The 20,889-nt window shown below is 34.5% G+C and overlaps 1 protein-coding gene across 10 annotated transcripts; it reads left to right on the forward strand.

Moving 5' to 3' along the window:
* The first annotated feature begins 4,760 nt into the window (after window positions 1–4,760).
* On the forward strand, window positions 4,761–12,382 carry LOC148604115 (galactose-3-O-sulfotransferase 2-like). 10 transcript variants are annotated; one of them, XM_088549775.1, is made up of 6 exons: window positions 4,786–4,869; window positions 5,607–5,712; window positions 7,019–7,079; window positions 9,108–9,175; window positions 9,999–10,358; window positions 11,031–12,382. In XM_088549775.1, exons 5-6 carry the CDS (start codon window positions 10,339–10,341, stop codon window positions 12,364–12,366), a joined length of 1,356 nt encoding a protein of 451 aa, XP_088405901.1. In that variant the 5' UTR covers window positions 4,786–4,869; window positions 5,607–5,712; window positions 7,019–7,079; window positions 9,108–9,175; window positions 9,999–10,338; the 3' UTR covers window positions 12,367–12,382. The 10 variants fall into 10 exon arrangements, with proteins under 10 accessions (XP_088405900.1, XP_088405907.1, XP_088405902.1 ...); XM_088549774.1 differs by lacking the exon at window positions 5,607–5,712 and having other exon boundaries at window positions 4,761–4,869; XM_088549781.1 differs by lacking the exon at window positions 5,607–5,712 and having other exon boundaries at window positions 4,761–4,869; window positions 10,305–10,358.
* The last annotated feature ends 8,507 nt before the right edge of the window (window positions 12,383–20,889 follow it).

Raw genomic sequence — 20,889 nt, forward strand, 5'->3', positions numbered from 1 at the left:
AATTAAGAGGTTCAAGCCAGAAATTGAAAATTATTGGCTCATTTTTACACATTTTTTTTATCAAAATTTTACAAAATTTTCTAACAAAGACGGAGTCCATTGAAATAACACCATTTAAACTTACATGTAAGCCATATTCATAGGCAAGACTTATAAAAATTAGTTTTTCTTTAGTGTAAAAGAAATGGATTTGAGAATTTCTTGTGTACCATATAGTTTGAAGATTTGTGGAAATAACTTGAAAACCAATAGGTTAAGCCAAGTTTTATGAGGTAAAATTGATCAGCATGGTGAGGTGACCTATTTCAGAATTTTTATGAAGATCCATTGATCGATGTTGGAGTTATTGCCCAAGAGGAGTCGAAAAATGACTACGAGAGATTTATTTAATATGAAAACCTGGTGGATAACTAAGTAAGGTCAGGTGTCGAGCTTTAGAAGGCTTAGAAGGCTTAAAAGGCTTATTTTGATCATGTGGGCGATTCAGGCTTTACAGAGCCTCTAGTTCTGTTTTTTTTTTAAGTTAACATTACCTTTGCGTTTGATTTTAATGTTGCTGATGAAAGGTTACTCCTTCAAACACCTGTACAGCATATCAGAATTTGCAGTATTGTATGGAATGGTTCTTTTGTATTTAATTCATAAAGGCTATTCAGGCCGTTTTTTTTCTGTGGAAAAAAGTAGGTTGAATTGCGATCAGTCAATGTGCCCGCCCATTCTTCAATTAGTGTAACGCTTCTGATTTACATGGCCTCGTGAAGGTCCGGGTGTTAAAAGAATAGGACTGCAGCAGCGCTAAGCTTGTCGTAAAAGGCGACTAAATAGTGCTCAGAACCCTAGCCGGGGGCTAGGGCGCTCTGCCCACAGAGCAACTGGGATGTGTGCCCCAGGTAATAGAATGGGGTACCCCTGGCGTGTTACATGCTGGGTTTGTCAGGTTATAATACGGAAAACCTGACCGCAAACCATAGTGGTGCACCGTGTTGGGAAAGATGCCACGTTTCTCGCACGTTAAAGAACCATACTGTGGTATTCTCCCGGAGTAGGAACCATAGGACTCTGCCACAGGAGGCTAAATTGCCCGACTCTACCCACCTCTCCCTATTTCCAGTGGCAATCAAAATTTGTCGACCCCATTATCCTTGTGTCCCATCCCTTTTTCATTTCATGATCAGTTCATGTTCATTTTATCATCCATTTCATGTTCATCGTCTGAATATAGCTGAAATATTGCTGCTCGGACGTTAAACCCCAACAAACAAACTGATTTACATGAATAAATCAAATGCTTTTATTTTCGGTTTTACTCTACATTTATTACTGGATTTGCTCATTTTTGTGCTAATTACTCATGACTGGACAAAAGCCGGAATAGCAGTTCTAATTTTGTAGCATATTATGAATTTTTCGCACCTGAAATATTTCATTTATCACATTAAGAATTTATGAAGTTATTTATGCCTGACCCCATTTCCCCTACCTGCAATCTGTCGGATAGCATGGACACTACTCAGAATAGTCACTGACCACACATACGGTCCAACATTTGTGGCATTTGACAATCACTTTGGCATTTGGACACTCCTTGGGAATTATAATTTGTCTTTAAAATTTATATCAACATTGTTACATTGATATGACCATACTACAATACTAATGTTGAAGGAGTAATTAAGGGAACCAATATTCTACCGGTAATAAAAAAAATGTAATCCAGGGAAAAGAAAGAACACAAAGTTATCATGAGCAATTCGGACTCCACTAAAACACGGGGAGATATATGGATGTGGAATTCGGGGGAATTTTCTGTACCCTCTGCTGTCTTTAAGAAGAATGAATAGTATGCTTTGGAAAAAAGGTTTATGAAAATGATTTCTGTGCAAAATCACGAATGAAATTTCTAATATGTATTTTAGGTGTCAATTAGAAATCAAGTACTAGTAATTAATCTGTCATATCATAATTTGGATACTTGCATGTAAGTATCAAATCATCAACGATGAAATACTATTACAGATCTACCAATTTATGAAGTGGACTTCAGTATGATACACTTGTATGTGTATTGTAAAGAACTACATCAGAACATTGTGGTACTGTAGTATAGAATGTATCGTTAGAAGAATACTTGTAGTTTGAGATTTAGTATCTTTTACTTAAGTAGTAAAGGTTAAACTTAATTGTGTACAATACTGGGATGATTTCAAACATAGTACGCTACAATCAGATGCTAGGAAACTTTTGACATATTGTTCTTTAAAACACGTTTGGTTTTGAGACATTTAATTTAAGGGAATTTCAAAAGTTAAGACAATCCATTTCTAAAATTATAATTAGTGCTCACTCTCGTTAAGAGTACGTTTTTCAAATCATTGTCTTTTCTTTGACCCTTGTGATATTCAGTATTGCACTACATCAAATATTACCTATTTTTAGTACTTGGCGTTACTTCTCCTAATCCAGTCCACTGGAATTGTAGTGACAGATTATTTCTAATGCTGATAAGTTTGATGATATTGTCATTCTTTAAATTGTTTAGGGGTTTTGATACGATTGTACAAACCACTCTAGGAAGATTCATATTCAATTTGGAATTTGTGGCCCCTATCGTTTTAGATTAAGAGGCCAAAAAGAGTAAAAATAGGTGTTTTATTAAAACCTATGTAGAATGTTTGTTTTTCTTCCGATTTATATATATATTATTCCTTTTCATTGTGTTTTGTTTATTTAATTCTGGTAAATAAATTTGGTCTGATTTCGACATTTCGATTCCTTATAAAAATCCGTGCTTGCATTTTTTCTATCAGATTCCAGATATCTATTTTTTTTTTCGACTAAGAAGGGGTCAAAGAGGCCACACCCCATAAAAATCGACTTTTTCTTTTTGTCTGATTTTGAAAATTTTTATTTTTATTTCAGATTTTGTTCAATATAGTGTCCGAACCAATTATGTTCATAATAAATTGCATGTCCCTATGTTTAAGTGTGTCAAATACAAATATCGTGTCCAACTGTTCAAGGTTCGACCACTGCGAAGCTTTTTATTTACCTTACATTAAAGGGGATGGTTAAGGCCTTTTAAAACTAGTTTAACCCCTTCGCAGACATGTATAACAGCCAAAAGTATCCTGTGTGAAATACTTTCCACAGGAAAAAAATATCAAATTTAAGCCATGCTATTTCGTCATAATCGGTAAATAAGCAGACACATCAGCACAAAGGACAATCATTATTCATTAAGAAGAAACTGAGTATTTTCCCATCAAGGACTGATATCTGAAAAAGGTAGTATCTTTTATCATAAATCTTAGTGAGATGACTACTGTTGTCAAATTCGAGATGTAGGTCAAAATAAGATGTAGAACAAACTGTCTCTGTACCTTCTTTTTCTCGAGCTCTGGTGGATATATTGAAGGTAACCATTTACCAAAAAGAAGGGTTGTTGATGGACATCATAAACATATCTTTATGTAAGCTCATAGAATTTAGCATCTTTTATATTTTTATTCTGAACGATATTCTGCAGAAATTCAGTCTCGTATGAATAAAAACACAAATCGGCTAAGAGGGGGGCACAGTTAGTGTCCAGTGGAACGCATCTTGTGGAAAAATAGCTCCTCCAAATGTGACAAATATGTTATTAATGAGAAAACCAAGCATTTCGCAAACCTGCTTTTCTGTGTAGCAAACCTTGCCCTTCTGCGATGTTTTCGAAATATATGTGAATTTTTAACCAAGAACAACATAATTTTTCGAAACTGCAAAAGATTTACGAATAAGTGCTTTCAAACGAGATTTCAATGAATCATGTGACAACATAGTGCAAAGAGTTGAGAAGTCAAAAGTTTATAGAGAACTGATTTCCGAAAAGCTGTTGGATTTTTGATTTTGAAGTATCCACACATAATTAATGCTAGAGTAGGTGGTATTGCAACTAGCTTGCTGTCCATATTTCAAAAAAACATATTTTTATAGATAAAATTAATAGAAAATGTCAATATTGTACACTAGATAAAGTTGAAGATGAGGTTCATTTTGTTACCGAATATACTCTTTATAAAAATATATTCGAGATGATACATATTTAGAAATCTAATGAGCATATAAAAGCTTTTTAAAGATTTGAATAATGAATAAAAACTTCTCAAATGTTTTTGAAAGTTTTTGTCAATTATGTTGACGACGAGGAGACTGTCGAAGACGATGATAATTATGTCTATATGTATTTTTTCCTGTTATGTTCGATTTGTAACTGTCTGGTAATTATCTTCGTATATGTAAGTGGCATAAACGGTCTGTAAATGGTCACTTGATTGGACAAAGCATGTTTTATTTTATTATAATAAACAAGCGCCATGATAATCAAAGTGTTGCATTTCCCTTTCTTGCAAATGTTCGGCTCATTGACATTGTCCATTAACCTACGACTCTGAAAACGTATTTGGTATGACTTTATAAGCAGTATAATTGAGTCTGCTGTAACTAGAAGTGTTCGCACGATTACTACGGACGGTCGGTGGTGTTACTTTATAAAAACGTCCTTTGTGGGGGGATTACAAATAATAATGCGTAAAAACATCGGGCGCTTCTTAGATAATTTGAGAGAAAATAAAATATTCAATAAAAAAGTATTCCCACAGAACGGAAAAGAACTAAAACGGTATTTTGAATTTTAAATGCCGAAATACTCAATCATTTATTTGCAAAAAGCTAGTAATCGATTAGGCTTTCCAATTAAAGTGCCTTCTTCTCAAATTTCTCAATCTCCTACGACGGATCATTATGCAGTTCTGTTATGTAATCTACCGCAGGGGTTTTCCAGATAAAATAGTCTGGGATTTATATGTGTCTTCGATGCTACTCGGAACGGTAAGCTTTTATATTATAACCTCGACGTTTCTTCATTCCACAATTAATCCATATCCCTTCCGTCAAGAGATAGAGTCACCTGTATTAAAGATTTTATAAATATGGTGTACATGTTCAATTGTCATGACAATTTAGACTTCTTGATATTGGTCACATGTTACCCCTACTAGTCGCAGACCCAAGGGAAGGCGTGCCGGGCGAACATCCCCTCCAAAAATGGGAATATTAAACAATTAACATTTAACCCATTTGTAGGAGATGGTGGGACCGATAGTAGACTTATTACTACGAAAAACGTTTTAAAAAATGTAGCCACTGCGCTTCCTCTATCGAAACATGTCCTACAGCTGGGTGCAGCAACGAAAAATCGTCTCAAGAGTAATGTGAATGTAACTTGAATGAATGACCGGGAAAGCTGGGCAACAGGAGCCTCCCCCCCCCAAAAAAAAAAAAAAAAAAAAATACAAACAAACAAAAACAAAACAAAAAAAAAACAAAAAAACTTCGATGCATGCATTTACACGCAAAACAGATGCTAAATAATAAATTTTGCAAATTGATACCACGCCCCCATTGGATCCGCCTAGGCTCTGCTTCATTGAACAAAGTTCATGTCCCGATGTGCATTGCAATATACATTGTACTTTGAAATTTCTTTATCATTTGACCATTATTTACATTCACGACATAATCTCTCAGTACTGAAGTAAAATACTAAAGCTTGTCTCATATTCTAGAGCACTTTGTGAGAAAGAGAAGAGAAACATAACTACCTCTTATCACAGAATAACGGAGAGAAGATACACGGACAAAGAATTCAATCTTCAAAGAAAAAAAACAATGGTTAGACGCCAAGACGACCTTCTAAGACAGTTTTATATTGAAGTCTTGACATGCTAATTCTTCCATTGTTGTTTTATGTGCTTCATACTAAACACCGTAAATAAATCACGGGTTCAGGAATGCGTTTGTCATAATTTCAGTAAAAATGCCTGTAAATCAGAAGTTAGTGATATATTCATTTGCTCAGTAAGCTGCTGTTGATTTCTAAATTTAATTTAGTACTTAAAACCAGAAACAGGAACGATGTTTCAGACACGAAAACTTGACACTTTTGAGCTTGTATACAGTACTTAGATCGCTGTTTGTATTCCGTAGTACTTTAACTAAACAATACAAAGACACACTGAATTTAAGATCATCCATTAGACTAGAGTTTGATGCATCTACTTTAGGACTTGACAAATCAATAACAAATTCATTAATATCAATTCAAATTTTAAAGCTCTTGAATTTTTCAATATGAGAAACAAATCATTAAAATTGGTGAATAAAAGTATCTACAAAAATCTGTAAATCTGTTTTATATGTATAGTATTATATTTTTCCTCTTTGAAATATTTATAATGATGTCGGCTTAAGAATGAAAAACGGGTGATTTAGAGAAATTTCATGACAATAAATGTTGTACACAGTATACTTTTTGCTTTAGGAATCAATTCCCCAATACAAAAGGAGTAATGGTCAATTAGTTGAGCCTGTATACTTTATTGTCCCGATCTGGTTTTGATTTTTAAAACTGATAATAAATACAGTTTTATCACTAAGCTCTGCATTTGTTCTGTTGTCAATTCGATTCCCGACCTGAAATGAAAGATGAGGTTAAACTGTGGTACCCCATTCTTTACAATGATACAGTTACCTTTGCATTGATAGTACTATCTACTGAGGTGTACAATTGTGTTATTACAGAAGAAAAATCATGACTGTGATATAAAGCGTTCTTTTTATTGTTTTACGATCAAAATGGATTTAATAAACGTTGGTTAAAAATATAAACATTAAAACAATCAAATTATTTTTAATCAATGGATTAAAAAGTGTTAAAGAATTCAGAACAAACTGTAAACAGATTTTTTTTCAAGCGAATAGAAGAAGATCCTTTTCAGTAAGCATGCATGTGATAAATCGATTTTAAAGACCCAATTTTTGCTAGTTCCTCTATACATTTCGCAGACTTTAAACTAAACGGAAGAACTTCAGTCGACTGCAGTAAATTACCATTAATATTATAATACAGTATCAATCTTACTGTAATTATCTAAAACAACAGGAAATTAATAAATTATCCAATTTTATGTCGTTCCAGCCGAGAACTCCATCTTCAGTAAAAAGATAGAATAACGAGACAGAACGGTTGCCATCTTCAGGTAAGACGGTATATTCTATTAGATATAATGTAAATTTTTGTCATTTAAAAGAATATATTCGTTTTTTAATTATCAAAAGTTGCGGTTTCCAACTAATACAAAGTTGAGTTGAATTAACAAATATAACATTTCATTAACGAAGGTTTGGATGGGTCTGTTTGGAGCTATCATGCACCTTTTGTTAGAACAATTTGGTCATTCCGTGCATTACTTACCAATAACAGCCAGGAACGCCCTTTGTTCCTAACCCGTCATTTTTCGATGTACTAAATATCACTAGTAGTTTCAATATGGCAAAGATGAATTAGCAATGCACGTCAGTAATTTGCAGTATTAGACAAAAACAAACAAAAACAAAAACAAAAACAAAAACTTAAATGCATTCAAATCCATTTTATGCTACACTTGTACTACTTCTTGTTTGATTTCTATGTAAGCTGTGGGTAAAGTAAATAACTGGGTACATTTATATAATTACGGATGATAACCATCCTTCTTAGCATGAGGTATTCTGTATTTCTCAGTGTTTTGTGGTCTATATAGGTCTATACTAGTACAAACGGGACATGGTTCTCCAATCATTGATCGACAGCAAAATAAATGCTGACACAGAGCAGGATTTTTTAGATGACTGAAACTTGTCTTTTACCAGGAAATGTTTTTCACAAAGAAAAATAGTCGATACTGCATTCAAATCGATAGTCTTGTGAGGATGATTAAACACAAAATATGAACTTCTAGTCATACTACATGTAAATGGAGGATTCTCAAAAAGGGGGATGGAAGGGGATGCTCTGATAGTTGTAGTACGCATGGAATTTGACTGATTTAGTGATAATTTTCGTATTGTTGCGGAGGTGTTACTAAAGTTGTGGTTTATTATGGAGTTGATATAACTATCTGGAATTTTGGAGGATGGGAGGGAAAAAAACAAGTCATGATATTCCTTTGCGTAAAATATGTACTAGTAAACCATTTTCCTATATGCATTTCATTGTGTGGTTAATTATTTCTCAGATACTTTGGGATAACTTTCGAAGTATATATATATATATATATATATATATATATATATATATATTTTTTTTTTTGGGGGGGGAGTACTGTAATTTAACGGTAAAAAAACGTTAGCTATCAGGGACGAGCGTATACTTCCATACATACCTTTAAGTGCTATATTGATTTGTTATTGTCATGTACTATGTGAGGCTTTATTACAATTATAAAAAAATATCAGACCGACGAAATTTTGCAAGAAGAATTGTATAGTAGGTTCATGACTGATTTCACTGAGTGATACGCTCATCTTCACTAGGTTAAAGTTGGAATTAATATTTATGTTTTAACATTTAAACCCCTTAATTGTGACGTATATCCATTTGCAATAATCAATTAGTAATCATCATGTTACATGATGACCAACTTTCATATAAACAAAAAGTTTATCTAAATCTCTTGAACCGTTTACGTGGTGTTGTGTTTACTGTCAATGAACCGACGGACAGACGGACGTCTGTGTGTGCTTAGACGGCACCCTCAACCACCACATTCATTATTAATGTTAAAGCCAACATGTATGTAGGAAGTATCTACTCAACCTATCAGTACTTGACCATTAGAAACAAACTACAGATTTAGACGGGCTGGGGATGTTAGCCAATAGTATTCGGTTAAAGTTACAGATGAACCACTAATTTGAGGAAAAACGTAACAAAAACAAGTAATTAAGCTAATGGATAAACTACAGTGTAGCCTGGTGCAAAATATAAAGTTTTGTAAGACTTGGTACGAGGTAGGTTCAATTAATCCGTAGTTGATGTGGTCCTATGACGTTAAACCCCAGACACACTTAACCGGCTTGCTAATTATTTCAGACCATTAAAGTTTATGTTTTGATACAAATGCATCATAAGGTAAATCGATTTTCTGATATCAAAAATTTATTTAGTGAATTGATATGATATTAAATAAATATTAAAACGGCGCCACCATGAAGGCTTTATTTCTACTAGTTCTGTTTACTTGAAGAGAAACATAATGTGAGGATGGTAGCTGTTTATACCTTCGCCACAGAAACACGCTAGCATGGTATAGGTGTAGGTATCTGTAACATTAATGTAAACCAGCAGGTCTTCGGTATCGGTTAAACAATAATGGTTGATAGGGGGACGGGGATATGGGTCTGAAAGGCGGGGAAAGGTGGTTGAAGTGGCGGAGAACGTGGAGAGAAATATAAGGGAAGCGGAGATTATGGTTGGTAACAATAACCGGGGGAATGGAGGGGGTCGAAAAGTGGTGTTCAGGATGGTGGGAGGTTATGGTCTAGGGGAAGGGGGAGGGAAGCGGAGATGAAGTATAATCCTGCCCACCCCTTCAATAATAGGAATGAATCGTATTTGCACTGAACTTGGCTAGACTAACAGTGTAAACAATCCTAATTTCATTAACATGGCGACAGGAATCAAAAGCAGCATTATACATCCAAGAATCAATTGATTTACCTCAAAGTATGGACTTTCTATTGACTGAAAGATTAATAGTTCTTCTAGTATTAAATTCACTCATGTATGGACATCGTAAGCTAATGGGTACTGTATTGATATATTCAAGCATCATACGGCATATTAGTATAAACTTTATGGATATCCATAATAGATATAACTTGCATTCAATGGCAGATGCGGTTACAATTATAACAAAAAGAAACCAAAAACAACTTTTGTTCGATATACGGAAGTCCGACAATGCCATGCAGTTCATACATTAACGACGTTAATAAAGGTAAACATCACTTGAAAACGACTTTCAGCCTCCGTAAGTTGAACATTGAAAAGGACAAGTGACATTTCAAGGGCTTTAAGATAGTACTTTACTCATATATATTTATTACCATTTACCTTATACCAAATACCATTTCAGAGATTAATCCAAGCTGGCCACATTTCCGAAATTTCAGGATCTGCTGCTATATTCCGTGTTACGGTGGTGGTACTACTTTTTGTATTTTTTATCCGAATTCAACTCATGGGATTGTTATCGTGTGGTGTTTCTGTCATGGTTGTCTCTTAGAAGCAGAAACCAGCCTCAGCTGAGGCTACAGTCAAAAATCCATCTTACATGCAGCTATACATGTAAAAAAAACAGCTTACATACAATATTTACACAAACAGTTAGTGCTGAATCGCTTTTTCAAGCATTCCACATCATAGTTTACTTGTATCACAGATTCTGGTTTTAAACAGAGAGGACCAAGGAGGATATGAGAAAATGGCAATCAAGGTAATAATATGCTGTGCATCTCCGTTTCAATACAATTTAATTAAAAGCTGGTTTGATATATATACAACTACTATATTGGAACCAGTTTAGAGCTTGTTGTTCTAACTGAATTGTATTTCGTGTAGGAGGATGAAAAAGTGCCCAATTTATGTTTATTTTGTGGGTTGTCTTACCAAATTGATGGAATTGTTGTCTCATAAAAGTTTCCCTCAACTTCTCTGTTGCATACACTATAAACATTTCAAGAAACGGATAGGAGGGTAGATTTTTTTGTTGCAATAGACATGGGGAAGTGATTGCATATACGATATATATGACAAGTATGTGAATTGCTTTCCGAAAAAAAAAAAACATTCGAAATGCCGATTTAAAAAATATAATGAGACAAAATCCATCAAGAGATCATAACGAAAAGCTCATCGTTTATTTGACTAAATAGAGCATTAACTTATTACATGTATTAAAAAGCTTAGTTATGTTTAAAGTCCAAATGACATGCACGGTCACAGCGCCACCTCGTATTTATCATCTCTCGGCTCTATGTGTTGATAATTTTTTATTAAAAAAAAGAACATAAAACGTACAGCAAGGAAAAAAACCTCAAATGAATGGATTTTCCTATAATTAGTTAATTTTATTTACAAATTTGACGCATGTTTGTTTCTGTTTCAGGATTTTGTGCTCTTCCATTTGGCTGACAATAGTTGTATGTCTCGTTTTCGTAAATCTTGAACTATTTATTTCGTCTGGGTATGGAAATATAGGACCAACAATAAATGTTAAAGGGACCAAGAGTAAATCTTCAAAACAAAACATTACTGTTATCGCACGAAGTAAACAAGATTTAAATTCAAAACAAACCCTAAAAGTTTCCGGTGAGCCGATACGAAAAGTAAGTTTTTCAAATTTTACCAGAAGTTTGCTGGAGCACGAGCCTTTGAAATTATCTCCTTCTGAAAGAGTGTGTAAGCCAAGAACGAACATAGCCTTTCTAAAAGTCCACAAAACCGGAAGTTCCACAATCATGACCATGTTTTATAGGTTTGCCGATAAACACAACCTTAATATAGTTTTGCCCAACAGTACCAAAGGCAATTTTAATTATTTAGGTTATGGCAGAACAATGAACCCCAGTTCCTTGATAAAACTTCCGACTGGGGAAGAGTACAATATACTCTGTAACCACGTGATGTACAACAAGACAATCTTTAAAGCCGTTATGCCAAGAGACACACTTACCATTGGGATTTTACGAGATCCAGTGGCCAACTTTATATCTGCTTTCTCTTACTTTGGTGTGCTTCAAGATCTACAGTCAAAAATGATTAAAAAGATAGGATCTCCATTGCCTGATAGTGTCCTTATGAAACTATTTCTACAGAGACCCGATGCGTTCGGTTCGTCAACTTACAATCATTACATCCACAACAAGATGTCATTTGATTTTGGTCTTCATTCTAAGAACTTTGATGACGACAGAGCAATAGACGAATTTATTGTAGATATCGATAACGATTTTATTCTTGTAATCATATTGGAACATCTAGACGAGTCGTTAGTTCTAATGAGACGAATCCTGTGTTGGGAATTTAAAGATATTTTATATGTGCCTGCGAACGTCAGGATATCACCGAGTTACCGAGAACGGCTTCAACTAAACAAAGAAAGCATAAAAAAATTAGAAAAGTACAATAAAGCAGATTTTAAGTTGTACTCATTCTTCAAAAACAGACTTTTAACGCAAATTCGTGACTTGGGCCCTGAATTCAAGTCAGAAGTTAAATATTTAAAGATAGTTCAATCACAACTAGTGAACTACTGTAGCCGATATCCTCGACAAAATCTAACCGTCCACGGTAGCAAATGGAATACTGAATTTACAGTGACATCAACCGACTGTGATTTCATGATGACAGACGAACTGATGTTAGTGAGAGATAGAATTATAAAAGGTATCGATAAATATGAGATATGGAAAAGACGGACGCGAAACATACGTCGCAAGTAAATCTGTGTGTGTCGTACATAGTCTTGTCTTGCTTCTATTACTTAGATTTACTTTCAACAACCAACATGCATTATCAGTTGTCAACATATGTGGGATGTACCTTAATACCCTACCCAAATATTACAATAAGAAACCCACAAAGTGACTGGTACGATAGCTAATAGGATTCAGTTATAATTAAAACCATCATTAATCGAAGACAAAAAGCACCAAACCAAGTAGTTAAGCTAAGGGATATAATAACGTGAAAAAGTCACACTAAAACGTCGCTCGATTCAAATATAACTTTTGTAAAACTGAGCTTTTCGGTTAAAGAAATGCGTATTAAACATGGTTCTTCGTTGATAACGTATGTAACAATTGTTCCTGTCGTGTTGCAATCATATAGATGATCGTAAATTCGATGTTCACGTGTTTCTATGAGTAACTTCTCATCAGTAGCATTACAACCAAATACTTATGAAGTTCAAGCTTCTGAAATAAATTGTATACAAAAAGTACTCAAAACCAAAAATATCGAAATAAGAAGCCAAATTTAGTACCGATAATGACAGAGGAGCTAAAGTATCGTAGACTTACACAAGTGAGTAAGAGACAGCACTGACCAGTGTAGTAACTCATGGTTTCAAAAACCAAATACATTTACCCTAACGCTGCACACCAATAATATTTGTGGTATATATTTTTCACTTACAACCATATCATGCCAATAATAATTTGGTTTTTATACAAATGGCGCCCGTTTGAAGGGGTTATCCTACTTGGTAATGATTAAAAAAAACACGTCAACTTCGAGATCAATATTTTTAATTATAACAAATTGAAAGCATAACTTCGAGGTCTGTTTTCGTGTATACTTTCATGCGCCTTTTAGTAAAAACCTTTCCGTTGCAAAATATGTATGAAACTCGTTTATAACTTTAACAGGAATGCCTCCAATCGAAGTTGTATATTGTTCCATATTTACTAGAGAAAACAAGTATTGATTCAGATGTGTACACTAAATAAAAGACAAGAAAGAAATTAATAGAAATTTCACATCAAGGGCATTGAAACGTACTACTCATGTCATATTGTAGAACCATAAAATAAATTAAAACGGTGGTCAACAACAACACACTAGCTTTCAACCAGTCAAAATTATATAAAACACACACACACACACAAATACTAGCTAAATGAATAAAAAAACAACACAAACAACAGTAACAATTTTTGTACACGGAAATATTTCCTAATCCGATTAAGATCGACTGATAGGTATAAAATCTTCAGCTAAAAAATTGCAAAAAAATGTTTCTCAGGGCGCAGCTTGTTGCGACAGAAAAGGTATTGTTGAACCCTGAACAGGTCGGGTAAGTAATGAACAAACCAAAAGATCTATCTATCTGTGGACAAATTTTTGTGAAAATCTGTTGACCCAAGTTGGAGTTATTGCCTTTTTTTGATGTATTTTGCTGTTTTTTGATGTTATTACTTTCAAAAATCTCCTTAGAATCTAATGTACAGAATTCAATGAAAGTTTGTTCTACTGTTTAGGGTATCCTGTACCACATGACCATTTTGAATTTTGATTGGTGAAAAAAAACATGGCCGCTGTTACTAAAAATAGAACATAAGGGTCGAAATAACTCAAAAACTGTGGAATTTAGCAAAATTCTGATGAACAGTATAATTGTTCACCACCAGAAGACATACGTCCGCCGAAATTTTCAAAATGATTTGTTGCCTGTTGTTTGAGTTATAGCCCCTGAAACAGATATTTTTGTCGTTTTTCGCGTGTGCAAGTCTCTGAAACCAATTGCAACAAAATTTAATAAAGTTGACATTATTTGTTTAGCGTATCCTTCACAAAATGATCATTTAATTTTTTTTTCATCTGTCAAAAAGTTCTGGGCGGCCATTTTCCGGCTAATTTTTATACTTGCTTTGATTTCAACGATAATTAGTTCACATAATTAATATACATGGTCAACTGATATAAATGGCGAATGCAGATGATGAAAATGTTGGATAGACACCGTTTAACTTCCTGTTTAGACCCGGTGGAATAACAGGGTAAAGAGGGACCCCTGGCCATTTTTTTTCTTTTGTAATACAATTTAATGGGTATCAATACTGTTATATCTGAGCTATCAAAATCGTAGACATTCATATGGGTTCTATGAAATACTTGTTTCAGACCCACTTTTTGGCCCATTATTCTAAAACGGTTAATTTTGGCCAAAAAAAAACAAAAACAAAAACAAAAAAAACAAAACAAAACAAAACAAAACATAACAAAACAAAATCGATGCCATTTTTTCTATTGTGATTTTGACTCTTGCAATAAAAATACAAACTTTTTAAGATCAACCATCTTATACTAAAATTATCGCACGAAATCCAAGTGCCTAAGGACGACGACAGCGCCATGCTAATATACGACCGCGGTCGTATAAAAACAGTTCAGTTGCATCGATCCCGTAATACAATATTATATGTTAATAAATATGTAATTTCATATTGGCCCTGTTATAGTTTTGAGGTTTGCCATATTGGTCGAGGCGGTCATATTGGTCCCGAGGAATCGCCGAGGGCCAATACGGCTGTCGAGGCCAATATGAATGACCGAAACCTATAACAGGGCCAATATGAAATTACATATTTATTGACAATTTTATTAACCATGTCTTTACTAGATGATTTGTAGAACAATTGTTTTCGTGTTTTACCAAGAAACATGTAGGTTTATCAGCATTAATCAGTCTTAAATATCATTTTTGTATAAAATGGAAGATTTTTTGTGTTTCTGCAGCTTGCCCTCTTTTTTCATACGACTCTATTCGCTACACTGCTCCATCGGATCAAATTGATACAGAGAAGATTACGTAAACTTATAGAAGGGTCTGAAAAAATTCCCAATGATGTTAGAACTGTCAAATTTGCGATGCAAATTTTTGGTCGTTCCCTCCGCGGGACTCGAACTCGTACCACTGTGACAACACCGCCTGCACAAAGTCCAGCGCCCTAGACCACTCGGCCAGCTAGGCTATATAAAAATATAGCTTTCGCTGGCCGGGTTATTCCTCCTGGTAGGATTAATCTAGGGCTCTAACTTAGTACACGATGTATGGTAGTACGGGGCATTTCATCTAGGTGTTATGTAGGATAGATGATCAAATTAATGTTAATAATGCATGTCACAACAAAAGATGGTGAAATTGACATTTGAATATTTTGGATAACTGATATCCTTATTCAGCATAAAACTCAGAAAACTTTATGAGCATAAAACTTTGTGACTTTGTTTATATATAAAGAGATAACCGAGTGTAATTTTCAATTGAACTGCGATTCTATTATAACTCTTCTATCATCTCCAAAATAAATAAGTCAATACCTCATCAAGCCAAAGCATCGATATTACATATTAAGAAATATCTTTTAATTCTGTAATGTTGTTATTTCAAACTACTTATCTATACATGCAATAACAATTATTGAGCAATTTCCATGATTTTTTACCAGAAGGAAAAAAATATTATTGTTAATTTTTTTTCAATAACATGCAGTTATAAAATATATAATATGGTGCATTCACCCGGTAAAAAATGCACAAAAATGATTTAGTTATTCTTATTTAAAATTTCAAACCACGAGTAAACAAAACGAATGTAAACTTGACATATCTAACCTGTTTGATAAAATGTTAATTAAAGCCAGTGCTAACATGGCTCCACGTCTTTACAACTGTGGAAAATGTCTTTATACATAAAATGTAATGCAGTAAAACATTTCTACGGAAGCCCATTAGTGCCAGGTGTTCACTTATTTTTAAGTCGTTATAACGACTTAGTATCTCGTTTAAACGACTTAGTATCTCATTATAACGACATAACTGGCGTTGTAAACTATGTCGTTAAAACGAGATACTAAGTCGTTTAAACGAAATGCTATGTCGTTTAAACGAGTTAGATATGTCGTTATAACGAGATACTAAGTCGTTTAAACGAGATACAAAGTCGTTTAAATGAGTTACAATGTACCTATGCCGTTATAACGATATACTATTACAAAGTCGTTTAAACGAGTTACTAAGTCGTTATAACGACTTAAAAATAATTGAACACCTGGCACTAATGGGCTTCCGTACATATCAGATCTAGATCTGCCAATTTTTCTAGGGAGGTGTTTGGATGTAGCCGTTATTTCACATTTTTTTTTCATTATGACTAGCTACGGAGACAAACGAAGATATCTTATCGTAGGATCTGTCATCCTAGAAATAGTTACTCCCAGATTTCGAGGTCGATTAGAAAACGAATACAAAAAGCTGGGCTTTAACAATCTAACACAGCAAACAGGGTTTACACCCACTATTCCACGTAAGATTTTATGGGAACATAAAGTGTTGTACAGACCAAGATAAATGTATTAAGCCTGACACTAATAGTATGAACCTAGTCTGCTGTCAATGGAATACTTTGTGTATTTGATGTATTATGTCCTAGAATATGATCCCGATGTACAAGATGGAGTGTTAGAAATACAGAATAGAAGCTTAGATGTGGTTCAATGGTATAACTGTACTGTAGAACTTCTGAATATACAACCACAGCTCAATGAGGTACCCAAACATAATAAATTAATTTCTAAATAAGCTCATAAATCAAGGGTAATCCAAAAAATAGTATACCTCTAGAAATTTACATTTAACTAGAGGCTCCCAGGAGCCTGAATCACTTTCGCCTTTCAAGGACCCCAACAAGGATTCGTCATACAACTTTAAACCATGGAGACTTGTGTAGGCTTTATCATAATCGCTTCATCAAATGAAACTTTCTCAATTTTATGGTCTATTATGGTTTTCAAGATAATGGCTATTCATGGCAAAAACGTCAATTTTAGTCTTTCAAGAGAAATAACTGAAGCAAAAGGTCATCCTATAATTTCAAGTCATTTTGGAATTTGGTATGTATCTAAGGGTATTCTGCCTAGAACTGACGTTGGGATTGGTGATCCGTTGATATAAGATAATAGTATTCAACATGATGAGATGTATCTGCGGTCAAGTTTTTGTCAATCTGTCAAGCAATGAGTTATTGCCCCTTTTTCAACGTTTTTTGTTATTTTTAATGTTATTACTTTGAAAAAAGCTTCTTCTCTGACACTACTGGACCTACATGGCCGCTTTTACAAAATTTAAATGTGGCTTATTAAGCAAGGTGAGCGATTCATCTAGTTTATCGTAAATATTTAAATGATATTTATTTTATTGCAGCAGATGAGACGAGACAGAATACTTAGAACACCTGGAACAGAGCTATAATAAATGACACATCGAATCCTATTTTATTACATACTTTTAAGGCTTAATGTATTATTTTTTACAGTGAAATGTGAATGAAGTCAAACTTAAAAGTTTAACAGTGAAATTTCAAATGCAAACTTCTTATTTTCTTTTGCAAACAAGTGCGTTTTTTAAGAATCAAAATACTAAAGTTACCTTTCTTCGGAGAAGTGAACGAAGGCCCACGAGCTGTAGAGTACAGTCACATAACAAACATCAAATGTCTAGACCAAGAAAGGTAAGCTGTTAATGTGTAGATGTAAGGGACCGGTCAAAATTTATCGCCATATAGGACCAGTGCAAATAGCAGTAGGACAGACACTTTTTTTGATGTAATGCTTTTGTTGGGACACCACTTTTTTTACTGATAATATCCATAGGATACATTTTTTTACAAACAAATACTTTGAACTAATTTTTTTTATTAACTTGAAAAAAACTATTATAACAAAATTAGTCTACAACATATAAATGCAGTAGAAAATACAACTATTTAACATAATTCATTGTAATTGGAATAACTATGTCAGTGGTTTTAGAGCCAGTTTTAGGGCCCAAAAATTTTTGTTGACAGGATTAGTGGTGAGGATCACAAAGTGTTCTACATTTGCTCGGGGGGGGGGGGGGTGTGGGCATGGCCCCCAAAAAATTGAAATATTAAACCTCAAATCCTGCATTCTAAGGGTATCTTGAACAACTTTCAACAATTCTAAAAATAGTAATTTTGCAAGGGGGGCCTGGGCCGCTCTTTAATACACTGTATGTCTTAAAATAATATCTTCAAATAAAAACGTTGTAAGAAAACCATGATAGGACACCAACTTTTTTCTTACCAAGTTGACATAGGATATCATTTTATTTCAAATCAGATAGCCATAGGGTTGCAAGTTTTATTTAGGCTCTTGTTGATTTTTTGCACCGGTCCTATGTGGCGATACATTTTGACCGGTCCCTAAAACACATGGAACAGCTGAACCTGTTGTGATCAAATCCTTATCAAATGGAAGGTTTTGTTTTCTCAGACAGGTGCTCTATTGGTAAAGAATATCTGGTTAATTCAGTGTAATAGTCAATTTGAACAATTGCAAAGGGAGGGGGATAAAAATTTATAAAATGGGGGAGATGTCAAGTCCAAAAATTTATAAAAAGGGGGAGAGGTTCCAGACTTCGTTCGCCATTACACCTGAATGCCAGTTTCCTCAACAAATCTGGCTAAATGTCATTTTAGTTGTTCGTGCGTGATGTTGTGGTCTGTTCGAGTGCGCTGTATCGTCCAACACCTCCGTCCTCAGCACTCTACGTTTTCTAGCGATTACCTCACCCTTAGCTTCTGAACAAAAAGTACAGAAAAGAAGTTACAGATTCCTGGTTCTGGATTTTCCTCGAGGTTGTCTCCTGAAGCCTTTCCCTGTCGAAGGGTGTAGCCGAGGTTTTAGATCAGAGTTTTCCTTCTCCTATATAGATTACCCTCCAAGATATACGAGCCCCATCTACCCGGTGCTATCTGGTTTTAAGGCGCCAGTGACTCGCCTTCGCCCCTTCTCCAGTCAGTCGAAACGACCGGACCAGGTCCACCAGTTCGTAAACCTGTTGTGAATGTTGGAGTTGGAATTAAGTTGTCAGAGACTGTTTGAGACGCACGCCGAAAAGAGCATTTAAAATGATATTGGGAGCCCATTCCCAACACCACCCCTTGGCTTTGACAACCTTTCACGAACCGGTACCAGACTATCATGGGCTCATTTTTGCAATCAACAAAAATGTTTCCAACCAAACTAAAGGGGAGTTCCAACTCCTAGACCTCTCCATCTGAATGAACAATTGTGTTAGAGTAACAAGTTATTCAATTTTTTTTTTACAGATAAGCTTATTAAGTTAAAAATCTTATTTTTATAGAACAAAAGATTCAACAAAGACCATAGGAACTAGGACAACTGATCTTCTACCTCCAACATACCATAGATTTTAAACCTGTGATGGCAGACATGCTAGGGGATATTAACACCTACCAAGAGTGACTGCTGACGATACAAGTATTAGTACCTCACTACTTGTAAATGATGGCATTTTAATGGACAGTGACAAACTTGTATTCTGTTTCTCTAACATGTATGCTCTACTAATTTGTGACCTAGATGGTTTGCTGGCTGAGATGATCCTCCTCGATGGTCAACCTAGAAGTGTTACTGCAGATCGTCTGAATATAGCTGAAATATTGCTGCTCGGACGTTAAACCCCAACAAACAAAAAAGTTACTGCAGTTGACAGTAAAACCGTTGCTGTTGCTATTGACAACTCCGAAACCATTGATTTTTATGACATCCACACAAAAGATAAAGTGAAATTTATTTGTACGAACAAGAGGATAAGTTACTGGGGGAGAAATCACTATGGGTGTTAAGTTATTAATTCTAGGAGCTGATAGACAACTTGTGTTTGTTGATCATATGACTAGACATGAGATTAAATCAACAGACCTTGGGCTTTACCCTACTCTTGTCCATGCCATGGGAGATGTACATCTCAGGGAGAGCAACTAACTCCAGCTTCATGTCAAGTGTGTACACAAAGGAGCATAAAAACCTTCTGTTATAATTCTTCATCAGGGGCCAAGACAACAGTAACATTTACCTCCCCTGCCAACAATTTGACAACCTTATGTGATGGGAGTCTCTATCTGATCTGTGATGATGGTTCCCTGTTACATATATCAACAGCAGTCAGAAGAGAATTTCCAGGGACCAGCTTGAAATTAAAGGGAAATGTCAATTGATTCGATACAAGGTCCAGAAAAAACTAATGGCTTTTGACAAACATACAGGTCATGTACAAATATGTCATGAATTGCAGTAACAACACTACTAGATATGTGTATACTTTACGTTAGAGATTTATTTAAATTCATAATAACATTGCGTAAATATTACCAGTTAAGTTGTAACCTATTTATGTGCTTTGTTTTATTTGTTAATTTTGTGATCGAAATATGTGTAAATAAAATCAAAAGGAAAAAACAAGATACGGTTTGAGAAAACAAATTCGCTTATATTTGTAGATGTATCACTTTAATGTAAATGGAATAGGAGATTGATACAAATAAGACCTTCTTTATACCTGCTGATGTTCTACATCATTTAGTCATGTTTTAATTTGTTGTAAATCTAAAGTATTTATTGCCTGATTATACACAA

Source organism: Perna viridis, chromosome 10, assembly GCF_037379345.1.
Source record: "Perna viridis isolate PV_CMFRI_1.1 ecotype Kerala chromosome 10, ASM3737934v1, whole genome shotgun sequence".
Lineage (NCBI taxonomy): Eukaryota > Metazoa > Mollusca > Bivalvia > Mytilida > Mytilidae > Perna > Perna viridis.

Bases quoted from the DNA above. Each gene is read 5' to 3' on its own strand.
- LOC148604115 (XM_088549774.1), top strand. From the start codon at position 10,339: ATGAGAAAATGGCAATCAAG. The intron at 10,359-11,030 runs GTAATAATATGC...TTTCTGTTTCAG, and splicing joins ATGAGAAAATGGCAATCAAG to GATTTTGTGCTCTTCCATTT.